This window comes from Vollenhovia emeryi, unplaced genomic scaffold (genome assembly GCF_000949405.1).
Source record: "Vollenhovia emeryi isolate VEMERY1.0 unplaced genomic scaffold, V.emery_V1.0 DF939198.1, whole genome shotgun sequence".
In the NCBI taxonomy this organism is placed as follows: domain Eukaryota; kingdom Metazoa; phylum Arthropoda; class Insecta; order Hymenoptera; family Formicidae; genus Vollenhovia; species Vollenhovia emeryi.
In genome coordinates, this window is record NW_011967168.1 from 789,422 (window position 1) to 807,538 (window position 18,117).

Genomic DNA, 18,117 nt, shown 5'->3' on the forward strand with positions numbered 1-18,117 from the left:
ATCGAAATTAGCCAGTTTGAGAGCCTAATATCTTCATTACCACTTGCTTGCCAAATCCGGCGCAATACGCCGCGTACTTTTACTGCGTTTCCTTGTATGTGTCCCGTTTTACCTTTGATCGCACACATGTGCGATCATGAACATACATATATATTCATATGTATACAATAAAAGATGTATGTGCGTATGTATACATATATACACGCACATACACATGCAAAGTGCATATGTAGATGTATATAATATACATATGTATACGAAATACATCTAGACAATGTATAATATACTGCTTCTTTCCTAATTATATCTCAATCTTATCTTGATCTCTGTATATATTTACTTTCATGATTTGTCTACTTAATAACTATCATATTTTATTAAGATACTTTCATTTCGTTATCACTTTCTTACGAATACTTTCATACGTTTCAAGTTAAGCTGTTACGCGAGCGTTTTGAATTTATTTCGGATATTAAGAAAATTCACGCAAAAATTTTCATTTAGAGAACTCGACGCGAACGAGAACGCGACGATTTATAATTATTTCCTTTTGCTTTCTTTCCAACAATTCACGCTTTGCTTGCAATAGATGTCACTGAAAAATTGATTAATAGCTGCGTCCGAGCTTTCTTTTCCGTTTCTTTGCGATTTTTGTATTCATTCACTTTACATGACATCTATGTATACGTATAACATAAATATTTTGGCAATGTTTATAGGTATATTACTTCGATGTCGAGATAACTTGTCAAAATTTCTAAATTTTCGTTAATGTTGCCAGATTTCATCTTGTAACTCTCTTTTTCTCAGTTTTATCCAATTTGAAAATTATATTATACCATACCAGAAAGTTAAGAAATACTTAGAGAATTTTCGAAATTAGATACGTGTGTCTAATGGGTGTATTTCCCGAATATCTACGTCGTATGGATCGTCGTAATCGTGGATCGAATTGTACTGTAACTGCGTGTGCGTAAAGATGTCGCGTATCTTTGTGTGTGACTTCACTTTCGACAAGCGATTTACGTCATTCATTATATTGATTCGCGTAACTTTCCTCCTTTATTGCTATGTTTCTATTATTTCGCGTAAATAACTAAACACGTCACGCGCAGAGAATTGGAAATACCTAAAAGTTTCAGCGATTGAGCTATGTCGCGCGCACCAAGATCTCTGACGATTACCATGTTCTCAAACCTCGCCTTTAATTATTGTCCACGAAGAGAATTATTGTCTCGCGAAGGTTTGAATTATTGTCATCTAATTGTAAGACATATTTGGATCGCGTCGCTGATAAGTGGCATCTTGTAATACTATTTTTATACAAGAAATCAATATTGCCAATATTGCATGTAGATATGATATATCCTAATAAGAACATTTCGCAATTTTATAAAGTTGAAGAATTTCTTAGAGTTATTCACGCTTTTTATAAATTAAGGGAGTATTCTTCTTTTACTATCCCAAATAGAGTTAAAATAGTCGATTATCGCGTTGCAATGTGCAAACTGTGACTTAATAATACGCTTCAGTCTCTAAATGTTTAAAAGATATTCAGAAAATTCAAGCGTTACTAATTACATATTACATAAAATACATTTTTAAGCGTCTCTGTTCAATTAGCTGTCTCTGTTTTACTTTTAAGAATAAAAGTATACGAAGACAAACGAAAAGTGAAGATAGAACGTTTTCCCGGTTAAATTTTTTAAACCAGAAAAACAATCTTTAGATCCATTTTAGGCACGTTTGCAGCGAGTGATTTATTAATGTTTTTTTTTTATATGAACGGAGTGCATGTGTACTTTCACTTTCTATCGTTTATCACATACCGCTGTATCGTGAATGCGTATTTTTGATAAGGTAAATAACTAGCAGTTTATCTGTCGCTAATTTAACAGCATAGCGAAACCCTGCTTGTATTATTTCAAGTTATTCGCGTGACTATTCACAGCGCCATTCTCTGCACTCTTAGGTATTACGCTCAACAAAAAAATTATATCTTCTTTCCTCTCTTTCGATATTTGTCGAGGATTTTGCATATGAAATTTAGAAATATACTTTCAACATTTCATCATCTGTATCTTGATTCGTAAAATCCAAAACACGTTCTTGAAATCTTATTTACATATGGCTTTCACACATGCCACCATTAAAATCAAGTGATGAACAATTTTACCTTAAAATTTTTTCGAAATATCGTAATTTTATATTATAACAAGATTATTTTTATTTTGATTGCTCAATTTAATTGAAATGAGAAGATATCTTAACAAGAAGATATCGTATGACTTGAAATTAAAAAATGAAATTTAAAGATCAATTTAATATTATTTAAAATTTAATTAAATTGCCAATATTTTCTTTAAAATTAATTTTGTTTCAAGAAAAAAAAGAATGATTCTTACGACTTAATTCTTTTAGGAGAAATAACATTATTTGCGCACTATCAAATTTGATCTTTACTAGTCTCAGTACCGCGAGCTTTGTTAATGAAGATGTGGCATGTCTGAAGAACCAGCATAGGATTGACAGCTAATAATACGAATGATCTACAACCTCGGGAAAGCAGTCTGCTTTTCTCGTATCCAATTATTCTACCCGGTGATCGACCATTCTCAGTTCCACTGCTGATTGTGCACGACGTCGTGCGTGTAGTCGTCCGTTGCCGGTGGTTGTACGAAAGACGCGTTAACGTCGGTGGCGAATGGATTTGTTGAGTGAAATGGATTGTTACTGTTGGTCTCTGTCGAGCCGTAGTTTATCACGGGACCCTTACTGTCCTGTCGGGCGTACAGGTGATTTTCAGCTGGTGGCTGCTCGTAAGTATTCCAGTCGTCGGTTCCGTCTCGGGACGGTTGTTTCTTGAAAGAGACGGTTGTTATTTCAATTTTATTTTTCATTGCAAAGAGATATAACAAATATGCTTATTTTAAAAAAATCATTACATATAAATCTCAGAGTCTCAAAAATAGACTATATTAGATATCTTGATATTTTAGATATCTGTGAGTGTGATAAGTGTAATGAAACAATTTTGATGTTTATTCGTGGATTAGACATGATGATTTGAACAATTTTGCGACGAAAGTGATATCGATCATAAATAATTATTAATAACTCGCGTATACTTACTATGAATTCGGATTGCATCGTTCTCGGCGGAGGTGGAACGGGAGGTTTTGTCTGGCCGAATTCATCCATGGGATTCCAACTCTTTTGTTCTTCCAAGGTGGGATCGGCCCAAGGTTGCAACTCGCCGGAGCAGAAAATGCCGTAGAACGCCACTCCGAAAATGTGTACACATGCAGCTATGATGAAAACGTTTCGCCAGCTATGTGGGTCCTGTAGAAAAATTTTTTATGTATATTACTTTTGACTTGTGTACTTTTACATTCGTGATCGAACAAGTGTACTCTTGGTCATACCTTCTTTTCAGTGATATTGTCCACGAAGAAAGGAACCAACAGACCAGCGATGGTACCAATCCCATTAGACATGCCCATTAAAATACTAGCGTATCTTGGTGCGATGTCCAGGTGATTGACGTTGAAACCAGAGATGGCGAAACCACTGCACGCGACGCCGATCGCGAGAGCGACCGTAGCCGCGGTTCCATTCTTAGATGTTGTCGCATGGGCCACCACTAGGAAAAAAAGCGCTTCCATACCGAAACCACCACAGTTGAAAACCTTCCTGACATTTGTTGTCGTCATGATGCCACGTTTACGGAGATGATCCGCCAACAATCCGCCGCAAGGAACAATCATCGTCATCAACAGGTGTGGAAGCGACCCAATAACTCCGGTCTGTCAAAATATTCAGACACAAAATGTATTTTATACAATTAGTTTGCAAAGTATCATTTCTAATGTTTATACGGTGACGTGGTTTATTAAAACAATTAATTCTACTTATCATTGTTTTAGCGAGAGATTATGTTATTACCTCGACAAGCGGCATACCAAAAGACTCGTGCATGAAACGTGGTTGGAAGAGTACCAGAAGATAAAAGTTCCACGATCTACAGAAGTTAGCGACAATGATGGCGTATACGGGCATTGAGGTGAGAAACTTGCGCCAAGGAGTTGTCGACAGCGTGGGCACGGGTGCTTGCGTTTGCCCTTGTCCGAGCGAATCTTCGATGTAACGTAACTCGCGAGCCGAGATACAGGGGTGTTTGGATGGTTTTTCAAAGGCCAACCACAACCAGAAACCATACCAAATTAAACCACAGACACCTACAATTTATTGTTAAAATTTGCATCTACCAACTCGCTATTTTTCTTTTGTTGTTGTACGGAGTAAAGAAATGTTGCTGTTACATATTCTACGTGGAAGCACTTAAACTTTGTCGTTATAATCGTTAAAATGTAAATTTTTAAGTATAGCAAAACAATTTTTTACTATGCTGCTTGTAGTAGTAATTTGTAACGACAGCAAGAAACATTCCTTCTTCTATGTAACATATGTATATGTTTGCTATTAAAAGAACACAGAAGGTCTCTTTACCGTAGAAGTAAAACGATGCTGTCCAGCCAAACCAGGAACTCAGGTATCCAGAAAGCGGCATACCTATCACCATTGCGGCATAAGATCCACAAAACGCTAATGTGGCCAAACGCGATCTCTCTAGAGGAGGTGCCCAATATTTCCAAATACCATGACATGCTGGATACGTGACGCCCTGCAAAAAATTAAAGCTGGTCACTAATGCAATAGAACGATCAGAAGATTGTACATGGAATAAGTACTGGGTATGGCTTTTTGTCCGTCTCAGTAACGTCGATTAACGTCAATCGTAATTTTAATTCTATAAATTATATTATCTATAGCTCACTCTAAGCTCAACTGAACAAGCAGTTTTTATTCATTTAATTAAACAAGGTCCAACATGTTGATAAAAATTTTAAGCTATGTAGATAGTTAACTAGATACATAATAAAATTATTAAAATGAATTCTTCATGGAGAATAATATTTTTTAAACGTAACATTTTTCACGAACTTACCTCAACCAGTCCTTTCAGTACTTGGACACACATATCAATGATAGGGTCGATCTTCAATGCACCAGGTACTAACAAATTCAAAAAGGCAGATATTGCGATGGCCATGCCGAATATTCTGTTAGCAGGGTATAACGACGCGAGAAAACCACCGGGCACTTGCGTTAACAGGTAACCCCAGAAGAATGACGAATCAAGGGCGCTTTCCATACCGACCGTCCAGTTAAACTTGACAGTGTGATTCTCGCCTTCCGTGCTGTTTTTCATGACAAGCTTGGCCATGCCCATGTTACATCTCATACCAAACGAAATAATGAATCCTAAAAGAAAATTTTACTTTAATTAATTCCTTCTATTTTGTAAAATTACGATGATTACAGTGACAGGATATGAAAGAGTAGCAAACATAAAGTCGGAACGACAAAATTGCTTTCTAGTTATTCAGACTTACCCATGCAAGCTAACGTTGCGATGGTGTACCTCTTTGAAAGACATGGACATTCTGGCATGCAATAAGTATCGATATGCCGCAATGGTGGTCTCTCCGGCTCCGGAAGCGACTCGAACGAAGGCTGCGTGCTGTAACCCCTTTCATCCTCGAATGCCTTATTGTCTTTGCTACCCTCGCACGAAGCTTCGAACTCCTCGTAACCGGTGGTAGTTTTTTTGAATCTACAGAGAGTTGGCGTCCTTTTGATAAATCATCTTTCCACATTTAAATTAATAATAAATGTTTATTAACTTTCACTACTTTCTTGAAATAATCTGTTTTTAAAATCACATTCACAACATAATAATGCCAATAACAAGAACACAATATGTTACCCGGATAATTTCTGTGATGCTTTCGTCTTGAAGGAGTCGAAAGCTACGAGACCCGCCGCTGCGAATCCGGACATTTTCCAATTATTGGGGTTGCTTTATGATTTTATACAATCGCCCGTGGTGTTATTTGGCAGCCCCTGTAGTGATAAATATAACACAAGTTATCTTATAGATAAAATTCAATATGTAAAGTACGTTTATATGTCAAATAACTATCTAAACAAAATATATTCAACAATCGTGAAGCAGAAGATAATTTACACGTTAATATTAAATATAAATTTAAAGATAGTTTTCCAATTAATATTGGAATTAGACATTTAATAAATGATGCAACATCCTTAAAAATAATTATCGCTTTGCTGTATCTTGGCCATGTACAGCTTCTTTCAGAAAGATCTGCTATGCCTAGGTAGAAAATATAGAGCCTACAGAACGGGCACGGGGGAATCCGGGTAGGAGTGTTTATTTGGAGTGGTAGTCTCTCCACCCCTAATCCCCGAACTCTCGAGGGAGCATCTTCGGAGGGTAGAAAACTGTGAGAAGAAACGTTTCACCGACCGTACACTTAGGTCATATTTTTCACTTAAAGTTTGTCGTAGGCGTAACTCGGTTAAACCGTAAAATCTTAATCGAATCTATTCTTAATTAAAACACAGCGTGTTAATGGAAGGTGGATAATAAATGTGGATTTAGCAATTTTTTATAAATTTTCAAGCTGCAGAATTAAGTGAAATAATTCAAAATAAAAAAGTTGGAAGTTTTTGATGTAGAATTATATGTACAAGTGCCATGCTAACAGCATTTTCGTCATTTTCATAACATATAAATAAGCTTTGTTATATTTGCAAATAGTATCGCATATATTGTATGCCTATATTCACCTTATTTTATCATTTATATATGCTTAACACTTCAATATATATTTTTTATTATTTAAAGAGTTTCTTATTAACTCATATTCAAAATTAAATATTTTTTGGTTGTTTTATATTTTCACTGTACGATTGTAATAGTCTCGTCGAAGATTATCATCTTCGTCATTGCATGATGGAGCGTGCAGCCTGCAAAAATCGTTACGGGGGTGCTGCGCCGATCGTAAAGAGGCGCATCGGAGGACAATGGCTCTCGGATATTAAAATGGCACGTGACAGACAAAAGACACCAAAATGCACAGTACATGTTAACGAATTAGGGTGGAATGATGAGTATATGGGACACGCTGACTCAACTTAATGGACATTGAGCGACATTCGGCACTCTCATGCTGTACAGTCTACGTCGTGACTTCGCGCCTCATATATTTCCTGCTATTAATGATATTTGAGAAATGCAAAATACATGGATTTAGATATTATTTGAACAGATACAGTGTTTGTTGACAAAGGAACAGAATTAATATACAATTTCTTTAATGATCAAGAATCACTGGATTGTGAATTTACACGATTAACATTGCAATTATATTATTCTATTATTATGTTTCTTCTTTTGAAGCTTGAAGAACAAAGTAATGAAACGAATGATATCAGAAATATATAAAAGTAAAGGCACTTCATTTCATTAATAAAAAATAAAGGGCGTTAACAAAGGAAGAATCTGCTGCGATATATTCAAAGAGAATTTTAATTAAAACAGAAACTCAATTTCCAGCTAATCAATGTAAGAATGGTGCAAACGAGCGCCGACAACATTTCAGAGCCTTGGGCATTCGTGCAAACCAAGTCTAAATGAATTCATTATAATAGTATAGAAAGCATCAGAAATATTAATACCCATGGTTAGACTAATTATCGCACGGCAGATTTCACGTGTTTAAAGATTACAATTGGCACGATAGGAATCGCTATTCACTTCGCTAGACGCTCTAATAATCTTACAAAAGACAAAAGTTTGATATTTTCTGTGTGCTACTCGAATCGCGCTAAAAATTGCCAACTGAAGCAAATGCATTGAAGGTAATTTCTCGATTTATCTAATCGGTAGAGAGTGAACGAACAGGCAATAAACCGTTTCAATATACCACTTTTTTTTTATTCTACTTAATCCCAGTATGTCTTTCTTATTCCAGTCTAAACCAGGTTGTGGGTCAGACTAAATTAAAAGAATTCAAGTGCTAATCGTTGCTTTCGATATTAAACAAATAACATCATCACTTCACTAATATGAAATCTCACAATCATCTTCACCACTAATAAATAAACAATCTTCATTTGATAGAGATTTTGTTCTATCCTTCCCGATAAGGCACAGGATTGCACAAGAGGATTATCTCCGATTTCGTTGCAACCGAGATGGAATTATAATTCGCTATTGTTTGTACTTAAACAAAATTTCAACAAACGGCGAATATCGGAAACAATTAAGAAAATTCGCGGGACTCACCAATAATTAAGTCCAGATACAGTTACGAGCGGAGTGGGTAACGGTAGCGCGGGGTACGCGACGGAGAACGTCGTCGACGTCGCCTGACGTCGTCGTCGTCGTCGTCGTCGGCGGCGGCGGCGGCGGCGGCGGCGGCGGCAACGAAGTTGACTTCTGGTCACGGCGTCAGCGCGTCTCGACGCAGCGATGCGATTGGCTCGTCGGGAACGACGCATCGATATCACTGGCCAATCATCAGCGGTTACAACCCCCTTTAGATCGACCCCAGGCGGAGCTTTCTGTGCACCCCGGCCGAAAGTTTTGCAACAACAGAACGGCACGCACGGGAAGAGAATCATCGCAACGGCGTTAAGGTTGATGTATTAACCGGATAACACACGCATTATCGGTATGCTGAGATTTCGTTATTTAGAGAATCATTCAACCCCTTAAAAACCTGATAACTGAGTAGAGAATAGTCGGATCTAGTTTCCTAATAGATTCTTTTAATACGTGGTAGACGAGAACAAATTCTTTTACAGTTATCATATTTTTAATATTAATAAATTTTGACATTTATTTTCAAAACTCAAAGTATTTTTATAATTTTCTCCAGTTTAGCAAGATAATATTTAGATTGAACTGTAGTAAAATTAATATTCTGAAAATTTATCATTTTAATTTTGAATTTTTTTTTATCAGTATTTATCATTAAATTCTCGAGTTATAAAGGGTTAAAGATGAAGATTTTCTCCTCGATTAAAGATTTGAAATACAGTTATATAATAAAAAAAGTTGGAGTTTTTACGATAAACTGTTTATCCTCTAATTAATTCAATGTGTCATTTAAAATTATTGTGCAAATAAAACTTTAAAATTTAAATTAGCAATATAAAGTCTCCGTTGAAATCCATAACAATACTAATAGATTGAGGTAAAGAAAAATTATACCTGTGTAAACATCAACTTTAGATCTGTTTAAGTATCTATCTCTCAAATTAAAAGGAATAATTTCGCAAAGCCCACGATTTTAATATCTTGAATTAAATCTTCTATGAAAAAATGAGTATATAAAAAAATCCTCCTTTGGATTCGCTAGCTAACTTGCATTGTTACAAACAGAGAGCGATCGGGGGTAGACACCCTTTCCGGTGGTTGCCAGGAAATATCGATCTGGCCGGAGGGATGGATGCTGCTGTTCTCAATGGTTGGTACAATACTTTATCTTCTCTTCGAAGTCGGACGTCCTAAATAACTTGGATTTCACTATCATCCTGACGTGCCAACGAACGCCTGCGGGAATATAGCTTAATCTAAAGGGAATTGATTTGCTAGCATACTCGTACCCCGTGGTCACTCTAACAAAAAATGACTACTTTAGTATCTCTTTATGAGATGAGAGCATTCAAGTTGATTTTTATTTACAATATTTTTATGAGATAGAAAGAGAGGGACTGATTTTCAATCTAGTCAAATCTTATTCCCTTTAATGTAAATTTTCTTTAAATAATTAATAATGTAAAATTTTTATTTAAGATCGTGAACAATATATTTGCATCTCATACGCGCCTGTATAAAATAGTTTTGTTATAGAAAGGGACATCGAATAAAAAGAATCTCAATAATTTTAACATTGACTAAAAGATGACATTAATGTTGAAACATTAGGAGCGTCATATTAACGATATTATTTCACAATGTTTCACGGCAATATCGATGCGAGATTATCAACAGCACAATAAATCAAACTCTCATAAATCGCTATCGGATACCGATGCCGTGCTAACATCAGAAACGTCGTCCGGTCGTAACGTTCTTATCAACGAACGTTTGATGCTCTTGCAAAGTTCCCCGTATCTCAACAGCCTTAACTTAAAGTCTAGATCGAGGTCGTCCATATAATCGTTATAGGCATCGGTTAAAGTCGTGAAGACAGGTCTCTTACGTAGATTATTATTGGATCGCAGACTATTATCGTGACGACCGGACACATTGTTCTCAAATATTTGTTGATTCTTTCTTGATGATGCAAATCTTTTACCATTTCTTAGCCCTGATATATCAAACAATTGTTGATGCATATTTCTAGTGTTTCCTTTCCTAGTGTACGATGTTTTTAAAGATTCATAGCTATCGCCATTAGTATATTTAATCGGTAAATCTCGATATTTGTTTTTCTTCTCAAATTGTCCATATTCATGACGTACTTGCTTATTTTCACGTTGGTCTTGATTATAATATCCTTGCTCATAGATGGGTTTATCACATATCTCTTTTTGCCGTTTATACATGTAACGTTCAAAATGTTTTGAATTATTCTCGATAAGAGATACTTTAGTCGATTGTGAAGAAATCGTTATGCTTGTTCCCGAATGTTTCAAGTCGTATCGATGGGAGTTTCTATTATAGTCTACAGTGTTTCTATTTCTTTCCTTTCTATTATATCGATTGTTTTTATTTAATTTTAGCTTTTCTACATCTTCGGTTGTAGAAGTTAGCAAATCATAAGACCACGGAGAAGCTTTGATCGAGCGGGAACTTAACATACCCTTGCTATCATCGGTCAATTTATGATCACAAAACTTCATAGTTCCCTCACTTGGCTTTCTTTTCGTTCTACGGATTGATGGAATCATATTCGAAGATTCGCAAGAAGATATGGTATAGTCTTGTCTGCAGCAGTCACAAGTCGAGCATAAAGTCATGCTATAATTCTGAAGAAAATATGAAAAAAACCCATTTTAATCATAAATTCTGAATTGTACATTTTTAATTTTACAAGTCCGATATAGGAACAATTTATCTTAAACTCCAACGTTAAAATAAACAAATTAAATCTTTAATGTTATGTAAATAAAATTTTAACAAGAAGCATACCTGTCTTATGCGTTTACCACTAGTCTTCTTCCTTCTTGTAACTTGAACAGATTTTTTATTTCTCCAACAAGTTTTGGTCATCTTATTATTATTGCTTATTTTATTCTTAAACAGTATCCTTCTCAGCTTTGTGCGAATCAAATGCTTTATTCTGTCGACAGACTTGTCGACGGAATTACGAAACTTTGTCATCATAGGATGACCATTTGGATATCTGCAAGACTTTGTCTTGTGTTTGATCATTGTCGAAGTTATGTTACGTATATCATTCCGTGACCTTACGTATCCACACCCGTGAAGCTTTGACAGCTTTCTCGATTTATCAGACTTTTGGAGTTTATTTCGTTTGTTGTTCATTGTAAATTTACTTGTCGTTGCGAACGCACGATAGTATAGCGATTCGTTGGATGTCGCACACATCGAGTGATTTTTCGCGCGTAGATATTCTCCTGTCGAGATATTGGAATCTCTTGATTCCTCGTCGGATCGGAATCTTTCCTTCGACGTGGAAAAGCTTTTCGGCGATATGATACAATTTTGCGTTCCATCTTTCACGTCAAAAATTTTCTTCTTTTTACCAGGAAGAATTTTATTTTCTTTCCTAGAAGCAATTAAAGCATAAGTAGAAAGACTCGCTATTTCATTGCATCTATCGCTTCTTTCCGTGACAGTGGATATATTTTTATCGTCGTCAGACGTCAACCAAGGCGCTCGTGAATAACATGTATCTACATTGATTCCTCTTGACACTATCGTTGATCTAGGCATATGAATGGAAATCGTTAGCAAATTGTTGTTTCTAGGTGATATCTGCACCGTCGTGGAGCGATCTGTACTTGGAGCTTCCACTGTATCAAAATTATTCCGAGATGTTTTAAAAGCACAAACAATATTTTCTTTAGAAATATCATCGATGACTGTGATATCTATGAAATCATCGCGTTGACAAGAACAATATGAGTTACATCCAATTTCTGCTCTTGCTGAATTTAATGAGTTATCATTTTCCTCTTTATCGAAGCGCTTATCGATCGCATTAATATTGCTGTTCGAGAAATGGTTATAATTTAATTCTACTAATTGTTTGTCATACTCGGAATTTTGTACAAATGACGTAATACTGCATGTATCAGTATTACAAACTTTATTTTCTGGATTCGACTTTTTATTCATAGAACAAATCCAATCGTTGATGCCTACAGTCTGCGAGGAACCATCTAAATCTTTGTTACTAAAAGTATTTTCAATTTCATCGTTTCTTTCGATTAAATTTTCATATGATGAACACGTACAATTCACATTGTCTACTAACTGCGCGGACGTGTCAGTCTTCGTAATAGAATTACTCGATTCGAATATTTCCTCTTGACATTTTTCCGTATCGTTGTCACAATTGATTTCTGTTGCATTCACAACTTCACAATCTTCTCCATTTCTTTCCTCAGAATGATCGACACACAATGACATGTCATTAGATATTTCTTGGATAATATCTTTGCAAGAGTTATTACAAGAGGAGATTGCAAGATTTTGAACACATCTCGAAACATTCTCACAATCAGTTATCATACATGTAATCATTTCCTCATTATTACTTTCAGCTTCATTTTCCGATATGTCTATCGCAACGTCTTTTATGAAGCTTTGATCCAATTGAGAATAAGGTGTGTCGAACTCTTCAGTTTTTTCAGTATCATTATGCTCAAGTGTGTCGTTAAGATTCGTACCATCGTCTTTATATTGCTCAAGACATTTTGATTCGATTTCAGTACTTGGGCTTGAATTAACTTTTGAGGAGAAAATAGGGTAATCTTGTGGAATCACACGTTTACAAACATTCTGGCAAATCGGTACTCTCGCGACAAAGAGGCATTTTTTAATATTGTTGGCTTTCATCTTGAAATTAATATATCCAGGATATATTTCGCAATTGAGACATAACGCTCTTGTCAGCTTGGCATTGAATTTTTCGAGAATACTGTTGAGACACGAGCAAATATTATACATGCTGTTTTCGAACTTTCGCTTTATCACTATCAAGCAACATTCAGTTAAAGATGGGTCAGCTTTGAAAATTCGTCTAATTAAATTGCTTGGCTTGCAAGGCAGGGGTAAGCGAGTGACATTAAAGCTTGAAAATGTCGAATGTTTATAATCTTCTAGATATACCTTGTGAACAATTATCCTTAATTTCAAACCATTCCGTATCTTTTTCAATTTAGTATTGTAAGGTTTTTCATCAAAATGTCTATTTAATTTATTAGTACTAATATTTTGCGATCCAGTTGCAACGCACGTAGAATAATGATTTGAATCGTCTTCCGTTCGCTGAAGACAATCTTGATTTAGATCAAGAATCCGTCGATGTTCTCGATATTCTGACGTTGTTGGTCGCGTGTACTCGGTACTTCTGTTAGAAACGTTTTTTGCTAATGGCTCGACTGCCTTTTTATACTCGATCGATCCTTCTGCATCGCAGGATACCGTGTTCAAATTCATTGTAGTATTGAGATCCCTATTGAGTAAAATTAGTTGTAATTTCCCGTGATGGTCGACAAAGAACTAAAGTATCCGCAAGAAACATTTAATAAAGGAATAATCTTTCATCAAAGCTAAGACTTGTCAATTTTAATAAGTGATTATTCAACCGCTGATACTTGACACGTGGTGCTATTTTAAATTTCCAGTAAAAAAATCTCTTATATAACATACTTGAAGCAATTACAATCCAACAAATAGTCTTCTTCGTTGACAAAGTTCCATACGTTCAAGCTTCTTAAAATATTGTCTTTGATGCCCAACGTATCTAGCTCGCGGCAAACTTTATTCAATCTATGATGTAAAATGACAGAATCCAGAAAGCAGGTAAACAAATCGTCCTTTATTATGCGCTTGATGATGTTTCTTATCATTTCTTCCATCATACCGGTATCATATTCAGCGACTCTATTCAGAGAATCCTTCCACATAATTATTGAATCGATGAACTTGTTGAAACACGGAAACTGCTTGGCCCATCGAGAATTTGTGCTATACAGGAACTCGTCCAACAAGGAACGGATTCTATATTCTAGACTAGGCACAAAGAGTGCTCGAATCTTGTCGAGATAGGGACTGTATTTCTCTAGATCGAATACTACGTCTTGGCTCGCACAGTCACATAGATTTGTCTAAAATATGGAGATATTATGGAGAAGATAACTCTATCTTTCACAATGTAATTTGTATGTAGCATTATTTTTTATAATTTGACCAACAAATACATTTTTGTATTATTTAGCAAGTAAACTGAAGAGCGTGAGAGATAAAGAATTGTATACAATAGTTGTTTTATTACCGATAACGCCTGTTCATTCCTAAACGACGTGTACCATAAATTCTCGGTCATGATTAAATTAATAGGAAAAGGAAAACGAATAGGAAAAGGAGAGAAAGAAGGCGATTAAAATGCAAAATTATATAGCAATTTTGTGCGTATAAAACAGTGTATATATTGCTCTTTGGATAAACATTGCGAATATTTAACAACATATGTATGCACAACCTAGAATTGCACGTCACTACTACTTTTCTCCTTGAAGATGGATTCGATTAAAGTCAGCATTCTTTTCCTACATTCATGGTTTTACATCCATGGAAATATGACTGACGTTCTGTCAAGCGTAATAAGCGAGGTATTTCGTATTTATTAATACCATGTAATGATGCCGGCTTGTAGATGCTTATAGATGCGTAATTATACCGGTGCTACAGGCAACGTAATTATACGAGACAATTTATTGTGTACTGATTTCAGTTAAACTACTTAACTTCATTATCTCTTGCCATTGCGACGCCAAAATGCAGGAGATATGCTAATGCGCCAACTATTAAGAGCGACGGCATACATTTATGTGAAACCCCTGAAATAGATACTGTATTTTTCGTCAATAATGCACCTTGTCGTGGCCCTTGACATATAATCAGGTAAATTAGTAAATACTTTGGCACGCAAGCTGGAAGCAACATACATGTAATATAACAAATCAGTACAGTACCTACGTCATGCATACATGATACTGCAGTAACGTAACGTGCGGGGGTGGGTATCGTGCCGAGTGACGAGCAGCGAAATACAAAAAGCTCTCGCCTAAGGGGGAGATCGAGATCACGAGGAGATGGTGAACGTGTGTGATGAAGAGAGGCTCGTACGAATTTCTACGGAATAGTACGAGATAGCCATAACCCATTCACGTAGTGGCTCTCCACGGGGATCAATACTTGTGACGCCGAGACACAGAGCGTAACAGCCCCACGCTGACTACGCACGCAGCATACCGTCCCTATCGAAAGAAGAATCCTGAGATGATGTTCCGGAACATTCATCTTTTCAGGCTTTTCCACGGTTCTCGGCAAGACTAATTTCGTTAATGCTACTTTATTATTTAAACAATATTTAATCGTTAATATATTTGTACAATTCATCTTCTTACTCATTTCTTTATATAACAATAATATGATTGAATATATGTGTTTAGAAGCAGTCAGTGATTGAGGTACATACATCTTTATATTATATTGTATTAGTTTAATTGACATCATAATGATTTTGTTTCAATTAGTGTAAATGTAACAGTAACAAATTGATGTAATGTCGTGCAAGATATGTAAAATTACATTCATTTGCTACTTGTTGTTTGCGGTCATCAACATTTTTATCCTGCACTAAACAAATATCATATCTGGAAATCTAAACATCGCACAATATCTCCAAATGAATCCACTATGAATAGCAGGCTCCATCATTGATCGGTCGTACATTAAGCGTGAAATGTCGTGCCAACGATAAGTATGGTTGGTCATTTTGTACAGTTCTGTTTTCGGTTGCGTTATCAATTTTGTAATACATACTGAGCGTTGCATCATGCCTAAAAAACATAGGATCTGTTAGTGAGAGTAGGCACTCTCGGAATGGTTTACGTTGAATGGACGCTCTTTAATGCGAATGTAATCCAGTTTACGCAAAGGAATCTTCGGCATCGGAAGCCGTCCAGGACACGAGGACTTTTATTCGACCAGGGGTCGCGAGACAAGCCGTCCGGATGCTGCGCTGGAAAATCACCACAAGCTTCAAGAATGTTCTGATACTCCTTCCCTTGGGACATGTCCAACAAATTGCTACGGTACATTTGCCCATCATCGGGCTAATAAATAATTAGTAAATAAATATATTAAAAAATATGAGAATAGGACAGTGTTTCTCATATAGTATAAATAAAAGTCATTTGCACAAAAATGAATATAATGTTTCTATATTTTCTTGCATATGGTTGATTTCAAGTAGGAGTAGATGTGCAAATGTGTTTTTTTTTACTATTTTCTCACTATAAAGCGAGGATAAAAAATATTTAATAGTGTTCTCTCTTGATTTTTCCTTCTATACAAGATAAATATCACTCATTACATTTTACAGTCAATTATACACATGAAGTAGTATTATTAAAGTGATATTCTAAGAAGCTGTTTAAGAATTATTGCGAGTCATTAATGTGATAAATGTAATCATTCTTAGCGTGGTGAGATAAAGGCGAAAGGAGAATTTGATTTCTGCAAATTGAGTTCCTAGAACGCACCGTGCGACAACAACTAATGGACGTTTATATGCGACCGTAACAAGGGGGAAGAATCTTTTGATCTCTCATCCCTGCGCCGCTACACTTTCTATTTTAACCCTCCTATAACTGGTACGTTTAATGAAAGTGCCGGCTTGGCAAACAACCGCCACTATGCTTCTTCATCGAGCCTTTATCAAATTCGGAATTTTTATCTCCCTTAATTTTATGCGCATCTCGCAGAACAATTTGCGAGATATACTACATTTGCGTTACAAAATGACAGACTATAGGAGAAGGCAAGTAATCCTGAAATGTGTAAATTGTATTAAAAAGTTTTACAAACTGAATTATTTATATTTTTATTATTTTCTTTTATATGAATTTTGATACTACAATATAAATTATAATCACTTTACATAATTTATTAAAGTTTAATAAAGTAAATAAATTAAATTTTGTCAGTAATTAAAGTGTCAATTTTATACACAGAGACTCTATAATTGTCGACTTTTCATACAATGTTCACTTAATATGTTATTATATAAAGAAGCACTATCATGATGTGACGTGTGGTGAAAGTATGCAATGTAATTAGGGAAAAAAGATTATTCATCTCTTAGAGTCAGTGCAGGAAGAAATGACATTTTTATGACGTTAACTCTCGCGCTTCGTGTCTGCAAAACAAAATGACTTGGTACTTTAGATACTTTACAGCCTCTCGACAGGACTTTGAGATATACGAGCTGGCTTTAATATCGTTATCCGAACGACGTGTCCTGCACACAAATCACATTTGTAGGCAACCGTTGCTTATGAATGCAATTTAGATAAGCAAATAACCGATACACAGTTAACTGAAGTAACTAGATAACTCTGCGTTAAGAAAAATTACGGAGATCACTTAACAATTAGTCACGAAAAAGAAACGTGACTCGATGCAGACTCAAACAGTACGATGTGAAATGATAGTAATAATAAACGAAAGTGGCAAAAGAACAGTCAATAATGCATATCAAGCAACCTTTATACTTATTAAATTTATCTGGAAGTCTTTGATATTAAATGAAAATATGCACTTTTTGTATACAGTGCACATTAAGACATGTTAAATACATAATAAATTTAATTCCGATTTCAGGATTTTGTTGCAAAACGATTATCAAGTGAAATATTTACAGAGATAAGTAGAGATTTTGAAGATTGTATAATAAACTGTTTAGTAAGTGTGTTTAGCTTTATGAAACTGCCCTCAATTGCATCCCTTTTAAAGTAGGATTTAGTATACTACATTTCGGTGTAAAAACAAGGAAAGCCTTACTAAGCAGTGCTGTACTATCTATCCATCTATCGAAAGGATTGCCCATTCTCGACCACATTGGTCGCATATTGGTCACGGCAGTCCCGTCGAATGACCTTTTAGTAGTGGCTCGATTTTACGAATGTGGGTTGGCC

General features: G+C 35.6%; 3 protein-coding genes across 5 annotated transcripts; 1 reads left to right on the forward strand and 2 right to left on the reverse strand.

Annotated features, from left to right (window-relative positions):
* Nucleotides 1-656: 656 nt before the first annotated feature.
* On the reverse strand, nt 657-8,318 carry LOC105561907 (vesicular glutamate transporter 1). Its single transcript, XM_012012280.1, has 9 exons — nt 8,216-8,318; nt 5,831-5,967; nt 5,457-5,677; nt 5,009-5,325; nt 4,510-4,684; nt 3,946-4,238; nt 3,426-3,806; nt 3,133-3,342; nt 657-2,861 (listed from the first exon to the last, which is right to left on the reverse strand). Exons 2-9 carry the CDS (start codon nt 5,902-5,904, stop codon nt 2,616-2,618), a joined length of 1,917 nt encoding a protein of 638 aa, XP_011867670.1. The 5' UTR covers nt 5,905-5,967; nt 8,216-8,318; the 3' UTR covers nt 657-2,615.
* A 153-nt stretch (nt 8,319-8,471) lies between these two features.
* LOC105561909 lies at nt 8,472-15,208 on the forward strand. 3 transcript variants are annotated; one of them, XR_001008930.1, is made up of 5 exons: nt 8,472-8,603; nt 9,317-9,401; nt 14,653-14,745; nt 14,868-15,037; nt 15,136-15,208. XR_001008930.1 is itself a non-coding variant. In XM_012012282.1 (5 exons), exons 1-4 carry the CDS (start codon nt 9,249-9,251, stop codon nt 15,024-15,026), a joined length of 345 nt encoding a protein of 114 aa, XP_011867672.1. In that variant the 5' UTR covers nt 8,944-9,248; the 3' UTR covers nt 15,027-15,037; nt 15,136-15,208. The 3 variants fall into 3 exon arrangements, 1 of the variants encoding a protein (XP_011867672.1); XM_012012282.1 differs by lacking the exon at nt 8,472-8,603 and adding an exon at nt 8,944-9,256; XR_001008931.1 differs by lacking the exons at nt 14,653-14,745; nt 14,868-15,037; nt 15,136-15,208 and adding an exon at nt 10,663-10,712.
* On the reverse strand, nt 9,399-14,658 carry LOC105561908. The gene is made up of 2 exons (XM_012012281.1): nt 11,072-14,658; nt 9,399-10,908 (listed from the first exon to the last, which is right to left on the reverse strand). The coding sequence occupies exons 1-2, from the start codon at nt 13,568-13,570 to the stop codon at nt 9,946-9,948; spliced, it is 3,462 nt and encodes a 1,153-aa protein (XP_011867671.1). The 5' UTR covers nt 13,571-14,658; the 3' UTR covers nt 9,399-9,945.
* Nucleotides 15,209-18,117: the final 2,909 nt, after the last annotated feature.